Genomic DNA, 19,150 nt, shown 5'->3' with positions numbered 1-19,150 from the left:
CGCAGCAATATTTATTTGAACATGTGTAAAGGAGCGTGGGTGTAATGATATTAAAAAATTGATTATAAAAAAAAATACGATCGAACAAACGTTTTTTTTAATTGAACAAACAAGAATTCATCACAATAGATAAAAAAAAAAAAAAAGTTCAAATAGTTGAATTTTAAGAGCCAGGTTCAGATGGAATTTTAAATAATTATCTAAAAAAAAACAATTATCGAACAAACGCTAAATTTAATCGAACATTAAAGAACAAACGACGAACAATCGAATTAGCAAAAAAAATTTGCAAAAAGTTGACTTTCCCCCGCCAACTTAAGGGAGCTAGAATAGAGGCAGTAGGCCTCATGCCTACACGTTCACACATTACATGTGTGTAGAACACATTTTGTGTCGTGGTTACATGTGTGTAGAACACATTTTGTGTCGTGGTTACATGTGTTGTAGAACACATTTTGTGTCGTGGCCATTTGCCTAATGGGGGGTTGGAGTATCTTTACCTCCATAATTTGCATAATTACTAATATCAATAACTTTAAGTGTAAATATAACAATAAAAATTCATTTTATAAAAACTGATTCTCTGGTAAGTAGTTAAACAATTAATTTATATGTTATTATGTACACTCTCTATTTGGAGCTATTTAAACATGTTTTATCAAAGAGAAGGCATATCTGAGGGTAGTATTATTTAGTTTTATTTTCAATTTACTTTGTCTTCATCAGCGAGAGTGCTTACAAATTTTTTGTTCTTAAGCATATTTTTATCCGTTAATGTATTTCCTCTTATTCTTTTTTTCTCTCATTCTTTTAATTAGCTATGTCTATTTACGTCATCTTAAATATTAGAATGCAATTACTTTGATGAAATATTTAAAGAATTCCTGTCATCATTGTAATTTTTATTATTGCGTTCTTATAGAAGCGATCGTGACTGATAATAATTACAAATAATTTTATTGTTTTCTGTTCAGTCAACCCCTACTGTACTGATCGCCAAGCTGGCAACGGAGCATCCACATATATTGTATTGAAGACTAAAGTACAATTCTTACATCGTCTAGATAATCCCAATTTGCTGCTGTATACATTTGTGTTGATATTGTATTCGCTATTTCAACGTTCAAACATCGCATTCTTCGAGAAACAAATCTTGCCGTAATTTATTTTGATTAATTGAAAATTTTTATTACTTTTAAAATAACTATATAGAGTATATATAGGGTATATATGAAAGACCCCAATTAGTGGCATCTTTAATCCTTAGTAGTGGTACTTTTTCTTTCAATGAAAAAATGTTCTACTTGGAATAAAAATTAAAAATTTTTTTGATCTAAAGGTCTTAAATATTAGAAATAATATATTCATTATTAAATTAATGATTTCATTAATTAAATAGATATCAAAATCAAAGAAAGTGTCAGTAATGTTTAAAAGTAATAAAAAATTCAAAAACCAAAAATTAAGTGGGGTCAAGTTCAGTGAGCCCATAAATACGGATTTTGATTCTCCCGAAAGCAACCTCATTCGGGACGAATTAATGCCACGTACTAAAATATGTTGTATGTATAGCCCAAAATTGGCTACAGTAAATTTATTGAGTTCTTTTAATTCGCCCGTTGGAACGCGGTAGGGCGTTCAACTCGCCGTAAATAGATTAGGACGGGAGAGTAGATTTAAATTCAAATAAATTAAAATAGATAATATATAAATAATAAATTAAAAATACTCAGATTATTGTAGTTTAATTTAGATTTGCCTTGCGCGCAAATCTATTATTTATTATTCAATTTGTTACAAAATTGTTTGATCCGATTGTGAATTGTTTAATTGATGAGTCATGTCGCCGAGACATGTTTAGTTATTTGTGAAATAACTAAATCTTATTTAAGAAATAATAACTCTGCTGAGTGATTATTATTAAGTACGTTTTGTTTTGTTATTCGAGTACAATTCTTACGTTGATTTTGTTTTCGATGATTATCTGAGTGATTACGATTATTATTTTGTTATTTTGATTTATTTTGAACTGATTATTCACCGAACTGATCATTATTGTTTGACTAAATAAATTGTTATTATTTTTTTACGGAATTTCTTCGTTTGTTTTTTTTTCTTTAGGAACCCGCCGCACTGAGTAGAACTAGTTATTGTTAAGTTTTTTTTTTCGATTTAGTTTGTTTGAGGAATGGAACATCCTGAACTGTTCCTGGCGCCCAACGTACGCCCCGAAGGATACAAAGCAAATTATTTTGGACCCGTTAGCTCAGTGAGGTACACTGAGCTCAACCGGCCATTATAATGTTAATAATAAATAAAACATCCAGTTAAATCGAACGTCCAAAAAGAAATCTTTATGACTTGTAAATTTTGGGTAACACTCTTTTAGAGTAAGCAATAAATAAATAAATCCTTGTAAACCTCTTCAAAATAAAAAAATATACACTCGAATATGACCCACACGTGTGACCTAACAATTAGACCTTTGTGGAAACACATAAAAGGAAAACACATGTTGAATCTTTCAAGGGTTCCCTTAACCATTTAGATATATCCTACAGTAACATTTCCCAAAAGCAATAAAAATATAAATACAAAATAAGAAAACTTAAAATTATAAAATTCAAATAACAATGGCACGGTTGTTACATGAATAACTAAGGAAGTATTAAAATAACTTTTAAATATTCATCGTAAATTGGAAATTGTATTTCTATAATAAGTAAATATATTTTTATTATAGATTCATTTATATGTCGGAGAATAAAGTACAGGAGTATCTTCCAATATTAGTATTCTCCAGAAAATTTGTACTTTTAGTCTCTTAAGAAATGTACTTTTACTTATAATATTTTGTAGAGTAAGATATAAGTAAGTTGTTTTATTGCGGTAGGCTTAGGTCTAGGTAGGCACATGGTTGTCAACTTAATCGGAATCACAGGACGGTAGGGGTATCATAAAATTGATACAAAAGAAGGGAGATATGCAGTTGACAAATGTTGTGAGAATAGTTCTTTTTTTTCAAAAAAGACAGTCTTGCCCTAAAAGCAGAATATAACAGACGTCCTGGTGATCGCGAATTCGTTATCACTTAAATCTGAACTTACCGCAAGTTATTTAGACATTTGTTGATTTCTACGATTAACCCTCTTTGCATTGTATTTGCTGTATTATTGTATTAACGATAAACTGTAATTAATTATTGTTAATCATTTTAATATACGAGATTATTTAGCCATCATTATTGGTCGACTCTTTGTTTATAATTGTGCTCGCTATTTATTAAAATAATAAAGACAATGGAAAATACACAGAACCATAAAGATACACCTAGCCTTCCTGCCTCCCCGACATCAGAAGTGGGGTCGTCGCCATCTGCTCCAGCACCTGATCAGTGGAATGCATTTCTTTAAATCATGAAGAATTATTTACCAAAACCGTCTTCGCCAAAGAACAATATTTCTTTGCCCCGGTTCAATCCAGAGAGTGCGGGATCGGATCCTGTTGCCTGGTGTTCGGCAACAGAGTTGTGTATGTTAGAAAACCCTCTTCAAGGGAGCGGATTGATATCTGCGCTTAGTAAAGCTTTGGAAGGTTCAGTGGCTCAGTGGCTATCTCAAGCAGCTATTCCGGGTATACAGTGACCCCAATTAAAAGAACTTTTTGAGTCCCGTTTTGGTGGACAGGAAACGGCAACGGCAGTCGTATTAAAAGTTCATCAGGAAGTTTCCGATACCTTTTAAAATTACTAATTCATTAGCTCTTTTTCCCGAAAACTTGAGAGCAATTGATTCCTTTATTAATGAGCATTCTGCTCTCGAATCAAAACAATATGGAAACGACTCACCAAGCAGATGATGCAAAATACCAGTAGGAGCTGTCACTGTGCAAAGATTTATACGACGTTCGATGCCGCCGTTGTCCTTGTTATTCCCTGGACCGCTACGACCGCTACCTGGCGCCGTACAGTTTGTTGCAATGTGGCCAGCTGCCCCGCATTTATAATACGTCACGGGACGCAATGAAAAGGATGATCCTTTGCTGCCATGATGATGATGGTTGCTTGTTTCCAAGTTTTTCTTCTTTAGCTTGGGACACTCAAACATCTTGTGGCCTATTTCTCCACAGGAATGGCACTTCACTGACACTGTAGGCTTGGAGCGCTTCTGATCCGATGTAGAAGAGTTATCCGAAGCCGGAGCTGGTCTCTTTCGAGTGTAAGAAAAACCTCGCATTTCACTCAAGAATTCAGCTTCCGTTTTAATGTCGGTGGTTAATGCGACACGCTCCACTCTATAGTCAATATTGGTTAATCGCGCAAGCAAAACCGCGTTAATTATCTCATCGACTGATAAAGACCTCCAGCGGGCTTTTAACGACGATCGAAGTCGGATGCCAAATGCACCGACACTTTCATCCTTGGTTGGCAATTCCTGATGAACTTTTAATACGACTGCCGTTGCCGTTTCCTGTCCACCAAAACGGGACTCAAAAAGTTCTTTTAATTGGGGTCACTGTATACCCGGAATAGCTGCTTGAGATAGCCACTGAGCCACTGAACCTTCCAAAGCTTTACTAAGCGCAGATATCAATCCGCTCCCTTGAAGAGGGTTTTCTAACATACACAACTCTGTTGCCAAACACCAGGCAACAGGATCCGATCCCGCACTCTCTGGATTGAACCGGGGCAAAGAAATATTGTTCTTTGGCGAAGACGGTTTTGGTAAATAATTCTTCATGATTTAAAGAAATGCATTCCACTGATCAGGTGCTGGAGCAGATGGCGACGACCCCACTTCTGATGTCGGGGAGGCAGGAAGGCAAGGTGTATCTTTATGGTTCTGTGTATTTTCCATTGTCTTTATTATTTTAATAAATAGCGAGCACAATTATAAACAAAGAGTCGACCAATAATGATGGCTAAATAATCTCGTATATTAAAATGATTAACAATAATTAATTACAGTTTATCGTTAATACAATAATACAGCAAATACAATGCAAAGAGGGTTAATCGTAGAAATCAACAAATGTCTAAATAACTTGCGGTAAGTTCAGATTTAAGTGATAACGAATTCGCGATCACCAGGACGTCTGTTATATTCTGCTTTTAGGGCAAGACTGTCTTTTTTTTGAAAAAAAAAGAACTATTCTCACAACATTTGTCAACTGCATATCTCCCTTCTTTTGTATCAATTTTATGATACCCCTACCGTCCTGTGATCCCGATTAAGTTGACAACCATGTGCCTACCTAGACCTAAGCCTACCGCAATAAAACAACTTACTTATATCTTACTCTACAAAATATTATAAGTAAAAGTACATTTCTTAAGAGACTAAAAGTACAAATTTTCTGGAGAATACTAATATTGGAAGATACTCCGCTGTACTTTATTCTCCGACATATAAATGAATCTATAATAAAAATATATTTACTTATTATAGAAATACAATTTCCAATTTACGATGAATATTTAAAAGTTATTTTAATACTTCCTTAGTTATTCATGTAACAACCGTGCCATTGTTATTTGAATTTTATAATTTTAAGTTTTCTTATTTTGTATTTATATTTTTATTGCTTTTGGGAAATGTTACTGTAGGATATATCTAAATGGTTAAGGGAACCCTTGAAAGATTCAACATGTGTTTTCCTTTTATGTGTTTCCACAAAGGTCTAATTGTTAGGTCACACGTGTGGGTCATATTCGAGTGTATATTTTTTTATTTTGAAGAGGTTTACAAGGATTTATTTATTTATTGCTTGCTACTCTAAAAGAGTGTTACCCAAAATTTACAAGTCATAAAGATTTCTTTTTGGACGTTCGATTTAACTGGATGTTTTATTTATTATTAACATTATAATGGCCGGTTGAGCTCAGTGTACCTCACTGAGCTAACGGGTCCAAAATAATTTGCTTTGTATCCTTCGGGGCGTACGTTGGGCGCCAGGAACAGTTCAGGATGTTCCATTCCTCAAACAAACTAAATCGAAAAAAACTTAACAATAACTAGTTCTACTCAGTGCGGCGGGTTCCTAAAGAAAAAAAACAAACGAAGAAATTCCGTAAAAAAATAACAATTTATTTAGTCAAACAATAATGATCAGTTCGGTGAATAATCAGTTCAAAATAAATCAAAATAACAAAATAATAATCGTAATCACTCAGATAATCATCGAAAACAAAATCAACGTAAGAATTGTACTCGAATAACAAAACAAAACGTACTTAATAATAATCACTCAGCAGAGTTATTATTTCTTAAATAAGATTTAGTTATTTCACAAATAACTAAACATGTCTCGGCGACATGACTCATCAATTAAACAATTCACAATCGGATCAAACAATTCTGTTGTCGATGACGAAACAGAAGAAAGCGATAATCCGCTTAAGAATGCGGTACTCTAGCGATACGAGTACAGCAACGTGACCTCGAGAACGAAACGGAAAATAAAACTCAAATAAACAAAACTTTCATTCTGCACTATTTTACAGGGAAAACGGTACTCTAGGTACCTCGTGGGGCGTCGTCAAGGGGTGGTGCTGGTTGGTGACCGAGCAACTCACCAACTGAACTTCTCAGTTACAAAACACAATCACAATACTCATGTCCCACGAGCTATCTATCCTGACGCAAGCCACTTACCCTGGTATCCTCGTCGAGGGCTAGTGGTCCAGGTCCAGGTAGTCGAACGGTCGTCGTGTCGGGTCGTGTCGTGCCCCGGCGAAGGCTTGGCTGGATCGCGTCGAATAAATTTAATTATGACCAACACGTGGTCGGCGATATCAACAATTACTTCACAAAAATAATCGATTGAACAATTTACATTGCGGTTTCAACTAAAATAATGATTCGAAATTTCAACAGTAATCAGCAATTAACAGCGTTAATACTCGGCGTATTAATTAATAAACAAATCAGCGGTACGATAAGCGAATAACAATGTTTTGAGCTAGGCTCCAAAAACGCGTGCGATTCCGACCAAGGCAGTATCCAGAAGAGTTTGTTTCACAAACTAATGGTCGGCTTCTTCTTCTTCTCTTTGTCCCGTTCTTCGTTACTCTGGTTACGGTCTCGGGCCCAAAGATAACGGCAATAATACAATTGATCGATGTTGACAGGCAATTGATTGATTTAACGGCGTGGTAACTGTAGCGGCCTTCAATCAAGGCGACTCAAAACTTCAGTGCGATAGTTCTCGGCGGTGATACACTTCATGGTGGCGTTGACGATGCTCTCGATGATCTTCTCGGGCTCGTGGCATGCGTCAGGGATAATTCAGACTTAAAACTACTTTACAAATTAAATCTTAAATCTAAATTCGAATTGTCGCGCTCTCGAGCTGCGGACTTCTGAATATTGTTTCAGTATCCGGCGAGAGCGACACGGTCGCGGCGAATCACAAAAAACAACAAACTTTTTCAAATTAAACAAAAATAGAATTAATCAAAATTAAACAAGGGGAATGAAATTTTCCATGTTACAACATATATAGTTTTATATATTATCGGACAATTTAAATTCGCGCCTCTTGATTGCAGAGTCATCTTACGGATTCCGCTGATGACATTACAGAGAATGCCGTAAAAATGCCGTAATTTTTCGGCATTTATGCTCATGCCGTATGTTTACCGTTATAAAGCGGTTAAACTATAGTTGTCACACCGAAAAAGAAGTTTAAGTCCTATGAATATACTCTTTTTATTGAATTGGTATTGCGAATATGATATAAAAAGTTTATGTATTATCGCAATACTCAGTTCAAGTGGGCTCGTTCAGATTTACTAAGCGCTAGACAGTGCTGAGCTTAGATTAATATATCTGATATTGTTAGAATATAGTATTTATAGGTGAGAATATAGCAAATTAGACAGTTTTTGATATAGAGGTTGCTAAGATCTGCTAAAAACTTAGTAAACTTGAACGAGCCCAAGATATATTATCTTATTATCTTATATATTTTCAAAAAACCATTCTCGTTGCAGAGTATACACATTCAGTTCTGGCTTTGATGAACTGAACTTGGCGCCAGATTCTACCGAATCTGTAGATCTTACTAGATCTCACGCTCCATTTTTTATGGTACCTGACGTTAATAAGATAAATCATGTAATAACAATTATTAAAGATTTTCTTTTCATCATTCAAATTCAAATCTAATACATCTAATACATTATTTTTTCACAAGGGATGTAACGTTTCCATGTGAAATATGGTTGGAGATATTTAAGTGGATAAACCTACCGAAATTGATGGAACTGAGGCTCGTGTGCCGACTTTTCTACCATATGATAGAAGACAATTTAAACAAAAACCAGGAGTGGAGAAGTTTGGCATATGAAACCCTGTACAATGATTGTTTTCATACGACAATGCAGCGGGCTTTTCCTTATCATATCGTGTCTGAGGATAATCCGATATTGTGGCGTGGGACATACTTGTCCTCCAAAAAGTGGAAAAAGGTGATGGAAAATGAGCATAAAGACTCTATCATTTTAGTGTCTTCTTACAGCAAGATTTCATGTATTAGGACTTTCGGTGAGCAAATTAACTGATTTAATTTTTCTGTGTTGAACGTTTTTCCACTAGCCGTAAGAATTTAATCCATGATATTTTTTTTTATAGTTTTGCATGTTATTTTATAAGCCCCCCTTTACATTTTTAAATGATACAACTTTTATTCATTATGATTTATTCCACAGATAAGTACATGTCAATTGCTTTAGATAGTGGCGTGATAGAAAATTACACTATTGATGACTTGGAAATGCCGTATTATTTAGCACATCACAATACCTACATCAAACAAATTGTGTTTTGGTATACCAGTTATGTAATTACAATGCATACCATTACACCTTTCAACCGTTATTAGTTGACCATTACTAACATACTTTCTATTATACTTAGATGACGAAGTACTCATTGTGACTGTTGGACAGGACAACGGTTTGAAGTTTTGGGATCTTCAAAATAAAAAAGAAATAGTTACTACCGGATTCTACGCTAATTGCATTAAGTAATTTTAATTGATCGATTAATCCACAATTAACTCTTCAATACTTGCGTCATACCCGATCAAAAAAGAATTTATCTAATTATATATGATTATGCATAATCGTCTAAATATGATCAAATCCAAAAAATGGCCAGATCTGATCATACATAATTAAATCTATTTATACGTCAAAAGATAAGAATTTTTCGGTAATACGGTAATCATTTAGGTATGACAATGATCCTACCTAATCCATTATAACCTATTAAAATATTTAAAAAAATTATTACTGATAATTTATAGCTACATATAGTACACAGGTACATATACTAAAAATTCCCGTCTGACTGTGCTATTGATTTATAACAAATAATCATTTTATACATGATTATGTACAGCTTATATATTCTCATTTATAATTATATATGATGCGTCAAAAATTTTTTCATCGGGTATCCTTGTCGCGGATGCTTAAAGAGTTAATATAAATGCTTAGCTAATTAATTAATTATGAATAATAGCTCTGGAGAATGCCGGCATTTTTGCATCGGCGAATGGAATGGAATTTTAACCTCTTATGAGAAAATCGACAACCAAATAACAGCTGGTTCAAAACATGATTTACGTTTAAATACAAACGAAAAAATACTTGATCTTGCTACCAACGACATATCTGTAAATATGAATATGTTTTATTTATTTTTCCACATAATACCCTATTAAAAAAATCCATGTGGGAATCTAGCCTGGATATCCTGGATCTAGCTTCTCCATGGGGTTTTCGGGTGGATTCCTGCATAGGAATCCATATAAAAATCCATCTAGGAATTCCATATAGAAATCTATGCCAGGAAAAAAATGTTCAAACCTGATCAGGCATGCCTCTTCAGACCTGATCATGTATGAAAAATGACCGGGCCTGATCAGGCATGAATGAGAGAGCCACCTGACCAAACCGGGTCTAAAAAAATAGCCGTGACAGAGAAGAATCGAACTTTTTTAATTTCATTAGCTTGTTTAACTAACTTAAATCTGTCATATGATATACTCCACGTGTTGACAAGGCTTAGAGATAATTTATTTATTATTAATTATAAAAATTTTTGAATAATTTCAAATTTGAAATAAATTTAACTATTCATACCTTTCCATACAAACTCATATAGATTCCTATATGGATTTCTCTAATAGAAATCTATATACCAATAGCTTCTTATATGAATCCCAATAGGAATTCATACTTCCTATATAGATTTCTTACGCAGAAATCCATATAACTACAGGTTCCTATGTTGATTCCCATGAGAATCCATACTTCCTATACGGATTTCTTACACAAGAATCCATATATCTATAGGTTCCTATGTAGATTCTCATGAGAATCCACACTTTCTATATGGATTTTTCACAAAGAAATCCATGTACTCACAGATTCCTACGTGGATTCCTATCGGAATTCATATCTTCCTATGTGGATTTCTTAAGTTTCCATCGGAATCCATACTTTCCCATGTAGATTCCCATGGGTTCCTACATAATTCATGTGGATTTTTTTGATAGGGTACCTATTTAATTATAATCTTAAAATCAGCACTGAAAAGTCACAATGTTTTGTTTACTAAGATCATTATTTATTATTAGTTATAGGTTATTTGTAACGCTATATAACCACTAAACTACTGCCTCTGACATAGCCTCTTTACCCAAAATGTAACGGAAATTTAAATTGGTAACTTTCTCAAAATCTACTGCCGGTATTCAAATACAATTTGAAACTAAAAGTTGAAAGTAAAGTTGACAGATAATTCTTCATTAACTTTGAGATAATTTTTGCTATCATCGATAACATTTTTTCTGTAATTTCCAGAAAGAAAATTAATGTCATTAAATTTCATTTAATTACTAGGCAAACTACCGAAATACAAGTTTTAAAGTTCTTAATAAATCTTGTAATGGAGTGTCACCGCTCTCTTGGTCGCCTCTAAATTTATAAGGCGCCACTGGATTTTTCCCACAGTATCCAGAAACTGGCCCAGAACATGGAGTGAAGACTCAGGGTCGTGAGAAATTATTAGAAAAGATGCAGAAATTAACAAGAAATTCATTCTCTATATTTCAATTTATTTAACCAACCCAGATTACAATAAGACCCCTTACTAGATAATTAAATAAACTAATCCCGACGATACTCTCTTATGGAGCGTCTATACCGCGGTTTCTATCATAGTTTCTTATTCCCGACATTATCTTCATATGGAGCGTCTATACCGCGGTTTCTAGCTTACTACAGTTGTACCCCAAATCCGGCGCCTATACAACGGCTTCTAAGTGCGCCCAGGAAGCGGAGGAGGATACCATAAATCCCTAGGCTATACTGCAATATAATATTTTCCGCACACACCCACAATATTTATTTATTATCTTACGCCTATTGCACCCCCGATCCGGGCGTCTATGCAAAGGACTCTAAGTGTATCCAAGAAGCAGAGGAGGATACCATGAATCCCTAGGCAACACTACTATACATAATACTCAACCCACCCACTCTATTATTTTCCAAACCTACTAAATATTAAGCCGGATTTTACTAATTTATTTTAAATTAATAAAATTAATTTCCCAAAATTTAATGAAATCCGACTTAATGTCTGGATCCATTTATTCTATTTACTAAATTCGAGTTCCTATGCCTTTTCTAAAATCCCTAATCTAAAATTGCAAATTAAAATCATTAACTAATTTATTGTCGTGGTCTTAATAATACAACAATAAATATTTAATTACAAGAGGTTTTCGTATCTTGAATTAATAGATTAAAATCCATTGACATAGGTCTTAATAATTTACCAACAACGTGTATTTGTTACTTCCGAGTATTTCACTAAATTATTATTACTTAGTTTTATTTATAAATTGTTTCGTTAATAGTATATTTTGATACTAGGGACTTAAGTAGCCGATTATTGAACTGTGTGAAGTTAATGCACGAGCGAAGCGAGTCCCGGCAGGGGGTTGGGGGGCGGAGCCCTCCCATCTCTTATAAAAATTAGTAATTAATTTTTTTTTTTTAATTTTTTTTCTGTCGCTGTTTATTTTTATTAACTTAAATTTAATTAAATTTTATTCTAAATACTCTACCATATTGATTGGTAAATAACCTTATTATTTTTTTTATTATTTAGAATATTTTTATAATGTTCAAAAGATAATTTTATATTTTGTTGATAATTTGAAATTAATGTTTAATTATTAATTAGAAATCTTATGATTTTGTATTCATCATTTGTATATTTTTGTTAGATTTCAATAAACACTAATCTACAAGTATCAAAAAAGTCCCAGAAAATTTCCCTACAATAATATTTGCTTATTTGTGTGCTCAAAATTATAATTTTATAGGTTATTATTTTTATATAAGACTCTATGAAGTAAGTAAATAAGTACGTAAACAAAACAAAAAAAGCGTGTAATAATCGGCTACTTAAGCTCCGCGTAAGTGTGACTTAAATGTGATTTTAAGTCACTGAGTACTATAAATTAATATACTTTGTCCAATTTATATTACCAGCATTTATTAGTTTATTTTTCGAGATTATTTAAATTTATTTGATCAGAATATTTCAAATTATTTTATGAGATGGTTTATAATTTTAGTCCAAATTATTTTCCCAGAATCTATTAAATTATTATTATCAAATTACTCAGAATTATGTCCATATTATTTTATTTAAATTATTGATTTAATTTTTATCAACTAAAATTTGTCAATTGATTCCATGTAATTTATTTTTACTAAACGATTTTACTTATCCTTGAATAATCGAGTCTTATTTTCTCTACATTATTTTATTTTACTGTCTATTGTGTTTGGTCGAAAACTGAGAATTTATTTTATTTTATTTGAGGATTATATTCTGCCTAGCAACACAATGAGTTTAGTCTTGACCTTGAGTGTCCTCTACTCAGCGCTTCGCGCGGGACAAGATGGCTGATGCTTTCGCTCGGTCTGGCGTTTTTGTCGCTCGACTTCGGTATCCGGAGGCACTGTCGTGCCTCAAGCCAAGTACACGTTCAACAACACACATGAAATGTGTGTGAACGTGTAGGCACGAGGCTACAGTGCCTTTATTCTCGAGTCAGATGTCAACATAACCTCACTTTATTTTCAACTTGATTTATTTTATTACTATATACATATTAACACTTGTAACGCGCTTTAAATAGTTTAATTATTAGTTCTTTTTATAAAACAGCAATAATTATATAATTTTTTTCATTTTTTAGCGTTATCATAATTTATAAAATTTTCGCTCCCCCGTTTTTCGATACTACGAAAGATTTTACTAATTTCGGTCGAATTTTTTATTTCGAAGTTGGTACTTTTCAATTTTGTACGTATAGTATACCACCGAGTATTAGAGTTAGTCCGTTTCCATTTAACGCCTGAGATCCTCTCCGGATAGTTACTCTGCTCCAGATTTTTTATTTTTAAGTTGGTACATTACATTTTGTGAGAATAGTATACTACTGTATAGTATCAGAGTTGTTCCATTCCCATTGAAAGTTTGATAAAATAGGCGGTTAATTCAAATCTAGTCTATTTAAAATTGTAATTTTATTCTATTTTAACGTTTGATTTTAATTATTATAATCAATATTATTGTCATCAGTGTTTAACTTAATTATAATAATGAATATTTGTTGTAGACATTTGATGTAAATATATAGTGTGAATTGTTTTCATTACTTTTTCAGCTGTGGACTGGGATACTCCTAAATGTATCCAGCAGGTGTCACTATGTGCCAGAAAGGCGCGAATTTGAATTCATTTAAAATATTATATTAAAATTAATTCAAATTTATTGTACTCATACATAATCCTAATGCATGCCCGGCTGTAAGCTGTATTGCTTTAAGATGCACCTGGCATGTCTGAAAAATTAAGCTGTTATTTTGAATTTAAATTCATTGATTATTTCTTTACATGTATTTGTAAAATAATTAACACAACTTTATTTTAGAAAACTTTTTATTATTTTATTTTTTTTTAATACTTGTATATTTCTGTCTTTATCATAATTATTGTTATAGAGATATTATTATTATTTTGCTATTAAATGCTCAGGGGGGTTATCCCCGGAGTCCGATTCTCCGAGGGCCCAGCCTGAGCTCCATCCGTTACTGCTGGACCACTCCGCACAACAAGACAGTTAGTGATCACAGCAGGCCAAAGTCATTTCCCTTAAGAGACGGAGAGAACCAAGTAAAACAGCCTTCTGCATCCTAACTGCCAAGAACTCAGCTTTTGATGAGCAAGCTGGAACTTTGGCAAGTGAGGATACAAAAGACTGTTTCATCCCTCCTAGAACGCCAACAATCAGGACGACAAGCTTGATACGGTAACCTGGGTAAAGTTTGCCAATTTCAAACAGGAGATCCTGATATATTTGTCTTTTATGCTCTTCTTTGGCTGAGATGTTGTATTCAGCCGGGGCCGAGAACTCAATGACATAAATGTCACGAGTGGCCTTGTCGAAGAGCACAATATCAGGTTTGTTGTGATCTATCCGCCGGGTTGTTGCAAATGGCATGTTCCAATAAATTTTGCAACTGTCATTCTCAACAACCTGGGGAATATCTCCTGGCAGATAAGGCAGCACTGGTGTCACGTCAATACCGTAGCAATGACGAAGATAGTAGTACAGTACTCTCAGGGCAGCATTGTGACGCTGGATATATGCACCTCTCGCCAGCACTGGACATGCCGACAAAAGGTGCATAAGCGTCTCCGGATGTTGTTTACACCTCCTACAGGACGTGTCCGGAAGCTGCACCTGGACCACCTTGCTACGGTACTCAAGAGTGTTAATGACACCATCTTGGCAGGCAAATATGAACCCTTCAGTCTCGGACATCAGGCCAGCTGACTTTAAGAAGGAAAACGTCAGCTGGGTGGACAAGCCATGATCACGCACGTGTTTAAAGAACACGCTGTGCATGGACTTGTCCATCAGTTCGCCAAGGAGTAGTTTTTCCTCGGCGTTCCTGATGACGTTCTTAAATTCCTCCTTTCGGAGTTCCATAAGAGCGTTTATTTCTCCAAGACCAAGGGTTCTTGCCGCATATATTGCTGCCTTAAACAAGAATGACCCCTTATGCGCATTTTCATGTTTATGTACAATTTGCATAAGAAAGTCATCCTCGTCTGCAGTGAAATTGACAACTTCGTGTGTTAAACATTAATTTACTAAGCAATTTTTAGAATTAATTCAGTAATCATTTTTCTTGCCACCAGTATATTTTTAACTTCTCGCTAAGAAAATTGAAAATTTTTTGAAGGTCTCAGAAAACTTACATGAGTATCCCCACGAGGGTGTCACTGTGTGTGTGTGTGTTAACTTACAGCTAGGGGCGCGAGTATTTCGGATCACAGCGCCCTGGGGAATCAGTCGATAACTAATTCGCACGGACCGGAGACCTTCTCTAGGTAAAGAAGGCGCCGTGTACTCCGTTACAATCTACATAATTTTTTTAATAAATTAATGACAACTTTTTACTAGTTTACTTTTGAAGTTAATTTGCCTTTAAGTACCAGCAGTAGATTCCTAATATCTTGTATGGTAAATTCTACGTAAGTGTAGTAAAAAACAAAGAAACCCGACGCTGACGCATAGTCTGTAAAATTGAAGAAAACTTTTGACTTGTGCGAATTTAGCGCCCATCTAAGGATTTGGGAAGTGCGAATGACCTTAATCGATAGGTCTATAATAGGTCTCTTTAGGTCCATAAAATTTTTCGTTAGGTTACCTATAGTTCTTTTTTTTTAAATAATTTTTTAAATTATGCGTCAAAAAATTCAAATTTTAGCAACTCATTTTCAAAAAAAATCAAAATCTTTATCGTATTTACATTCTTAATCGTTAGGTCAATATCGGTTCATAGTTTCTGTTTTAAGGGAGGGGTAAGGGTTTCAGCTTGGTAAAATAGACGTTTTTGGGATTTTTTTTTCTCAAATATGGATTGAACCATTTGATTCAAATCTTTTATACATTATTTAGCACACTTTCAACAATATTGGAAAAATTTTTTACGCAGAAATATCGAAGCATGAGTCGGTAACAGAGCTTTTCACTGTAACCTGGCCGGATATTATCTGAAAATAAAAAACCAAGAAAATTTAGTCACATTAAAAATAAATCTTCCCCCCAAAGTTCTCTGATAATTTTTTTTTTCATTTAAAAATTTTTGGCGGCTATCCAAAGTGTGAACTGTTATTTTTCACGGAAAGTTCCGTCATTTTGTGGATGGGAAATACCCTTAATATAAAAAAAAAATTTTTTGCTAAACGTTGGGGGGAGGTATTTTATATGAAAAAAATGTGTACAAAAATTTTAAATCAATCTGTCGATTAATTTTTAAATGGCAGTGAACACGGACTGTGAAAAAGTAGTTTTGAGAAAAACGCGTTTAAAGTTTATGAACTAAAAAAATGAATAAAAAAAATTTTTTTCCCAACTTACACAGAATCATCAATCCCAGCTCCATACAGTAGACTTCCTGCGGCATCGTCGATGTCTTGAGCTTCTTTTCTCGCAAATCTGTCTGGTTATCCTGGCTTCTTTACTCTGCTTGTTAGCTTGAATCTCGGCCCTGTCAATGCGATTATTGTCCGCGAATGTTACATTATCATGAGCGCTTGGGCCGACGCTTACGTTCATATCAGACAGAAAAGTAAGGAAAGCACCAGCACCTTCATTGAAAGTGTATGTCGCAACATAAGATGCAAATTCAACAATTTGTCTGCTGCCAGATAATTTTTTCGGTGCAATTCTCCAAATGAGCTGGTTCAAGCTTTCGTTGGCATTTTGAGTAAAGCCTTCAAGACATCTGTTTAGAAGTTCGTCTTTACTCAAATCTTCATAAATAGGTTTAATCGCTTGTATAACATCTTGTCGTCGAAGTGCAGTGTAGTCATGTTTGAAATTTTCCACTCCTGTTGTAACCAAAGCTTTTTGATAACGGCACTACGAGATTTCATCGCTCATGCACCTATGGTATTGAGGGTTATCGGCTGTTGACTGTTGGTGGTAGAACGTTGCCCAGATTGCATTTTTCATTCCTTCCAGCGAATCACAATTATTTCTGATTGCTGCTCCATAATATCAAGTCAAATTATCAATAACTTTTCCAGTGAGCTTCCCTTTGCCGCCGAGTATCTTCAAGTTCCTTTTTTTTCTGATTTTTACAACTGTATCTTACAGTTTTAGCCACTAGATCACGTAGACGTTTACCCATTCTTTTTTGCACGTGACCTACAGATTCTTTTTATTTATGAGGAAATTTTCACCATAAGGTTTCACTTTCATATGTATATGTCTATACATACATATACATATACATATATACATATCAAGTTTTACTAAGCCACGACTATCAAAGATCTTACGAAATATGCTTTTATGTGTACCATAGTTCTCAATTAATGGATGGGTATATCAAAGTTAGCCCTCTATACTATCTTACTAATTAGTCCGATATTATTTTTTGAAAATTTTACTTAATTCAAGATATAATGAAAAAAAGAAATTTTTTTTCAAATACATTTAGAACTTTCCCTGATTAAAAATACTGATTGAAAAGAATTGAGAAGCGGTCACTCTATGCAAACTGTATATCTATATATACAAACAAAAGAATTGAAATAATTGAAAAGAATTCAAATTTCATACTTTTGAATTCTTTTCAATCAGTATTTTTAATCAGGGTTACCACCGTCAATTATTGGTACTCTATTTTTATGGTTTAACAGATGGTGATACTTACATATCATGATTATAAAATGAACATTTATCATTACGATGCAAAATTGGAAGGCAAACGTTTGACAGGGTTCGACATAGTATACGAACCATCAGAAGATAATATGGCAGAACGTTTACTTTCTTCTCTGGGTGAAGTACTCATATTAACCAAGACCATTTATTTTATAGTCGCAGGTAAGTTCCCTGGTTAAAGAAAACGATTTAAGACAATAGAAAAAGCATTTAAAAGGATTAAAAAATCAAATACTTTTAAATCTTATTTCTTTGTTTTAAATCCTTTTCTTTAACCAAGCTTTTAAGGTTAACTTTCAAAAGCTAATAAACATCAATTTTTTAATATAAAAAATTTATGTTTATTATTGTAGATGAGAAGATCGCAACAACTCATTCAACCCGTCCCAAATGGTATAATTTCAACTCAACTGAATACTTTAAATGTCGTGTCAGGTCCATCGCACTCCATGCACAAATTCTGATGTTTGGTCTGGAAGATGGTAAGCCGATGCATACTTTTTCATTATTGAATTTCATTAATTAATTCATTGATTAATTAATTAATTCTTCGACATGATTGATATTTTTTTAAAGGTTCTATTCACCTACTCCATATTACTTGTTACTATGATCTAATGAAATTGAGAAAGAGGATTAGACACTCTAGAAAGATTATGGTTGACATCATACCTATTATTAATTTAACTATTTTAGAAGTTGACAAAAAACCTTGCATTGTCGCGACTACTGAACGCAGAGTTCATTTAATAAATTTCTTCTAGAAAATTATATTACATTTTTAATTTTCATTTTATATCGTGAAATTCTCAAATTGTTGTATAAACGAAAACAATGTATATACTGATTTTACTGAGATAGTTCACTTAATAAACATTTTTCGTTATTATCCTTTATAAATATTTTAACTCCATATTATCAATACAACAACTAATTGTATTATGATTGAAATTTTTTTATATTGTTACGTCCGGATTATCGGACGTTTAATTTATTTATTTTTGGTCCAAATCTCAATTACACTGTAAAAAACAGTTCCTGTCACTAAACCAAATTCGTTTGGCTCAAGTACTCCATACGTTTGGATACAGCCAAATATATGAGCGAATCGAGTCAAACGCCCTCTACGTTTGATAGTATTCCTTACATCAAATGAGAGTTTCTTGAGCGAAGATACTGACTTGTTTGAGCTAAACCCCTTAGTTTGAGCTAAGCCCCCTAGTTTTTCTTGTAACCGAAAAGTGGGGTAGACCTCTATCGCCCACAAGTGAATTGGCTACACTGACGATGGAGTAGATCCCAATTGCCCA

General features: G+C 33.7%; 2 protein-coding genes across 6 annotated transcripts in view; both read left to right on the top strand.

Moving 5' to 3' along the window:
- The window catches only part of LOC141532364 (uncharacterized), a 54,023-nt gene that overhangs the window by 29,413 nt on the left and 5,460 nt on the right, over window positions 1–19,150 (top strand). The window lies entirely within an intron of this gene.
- On the top strand, window positions 358–18,611 carry LOC141532359 (uncharacterized). 5 transcript variants are annotated; one of them, XM_074250674.1, is made up of 11 exons: window positions 358–586; window positions 975–1,158; window positions 7,550–7,683; window positions 7,994–8,117; window positions 8,197–8,546; window positions 8,711–8,836; window positions 8,919–9,027; window positions 9,528–9,681; window positions 17,816–18,002; window positions 18,194–18,322; window positions 18,417–18,611. In XM_074250674.1, coding segments are annotated over exons 4-11 (1,245 nt in total). In that variant the 5' UTR covers window positions 358–586; window positions 975–1,158; window positions 7,550–7,683; window positions 7,994–8,115; the 3' UTR covers window positions 18,605–18,611. The 5 variants fall into 5 exon arrangements, with proteins under 5 accessions (XP_074106775.1, XP_074106777.1, XP_074106774.1 ...); XM_074250676.1 differs by lacking the exon at window positions 975–1,158; XM_074250673.1 differs by lacking the exon at window positions 7,550–7,683.

This window comes from Cotesia typhae, unplaced genomic scaffold (assembly GCF_013202065.1).
Source record: "Cotesia typhae breed Kobodo isofemale line unplaced genomic scaffold, CoteBio_Ctyphae contig_59, whole genome shotgun sequence".
NCBI lineage: Eukaryota > Metazoa > Arthropoda > Insecta > Hymenoptera > Braconidae > Cotesia > Cotesia typhae.
Note: the sequence above shows the minus strand (reverse complement) of the source record. Positions and strands in the feature narration are given on the sequence as shown.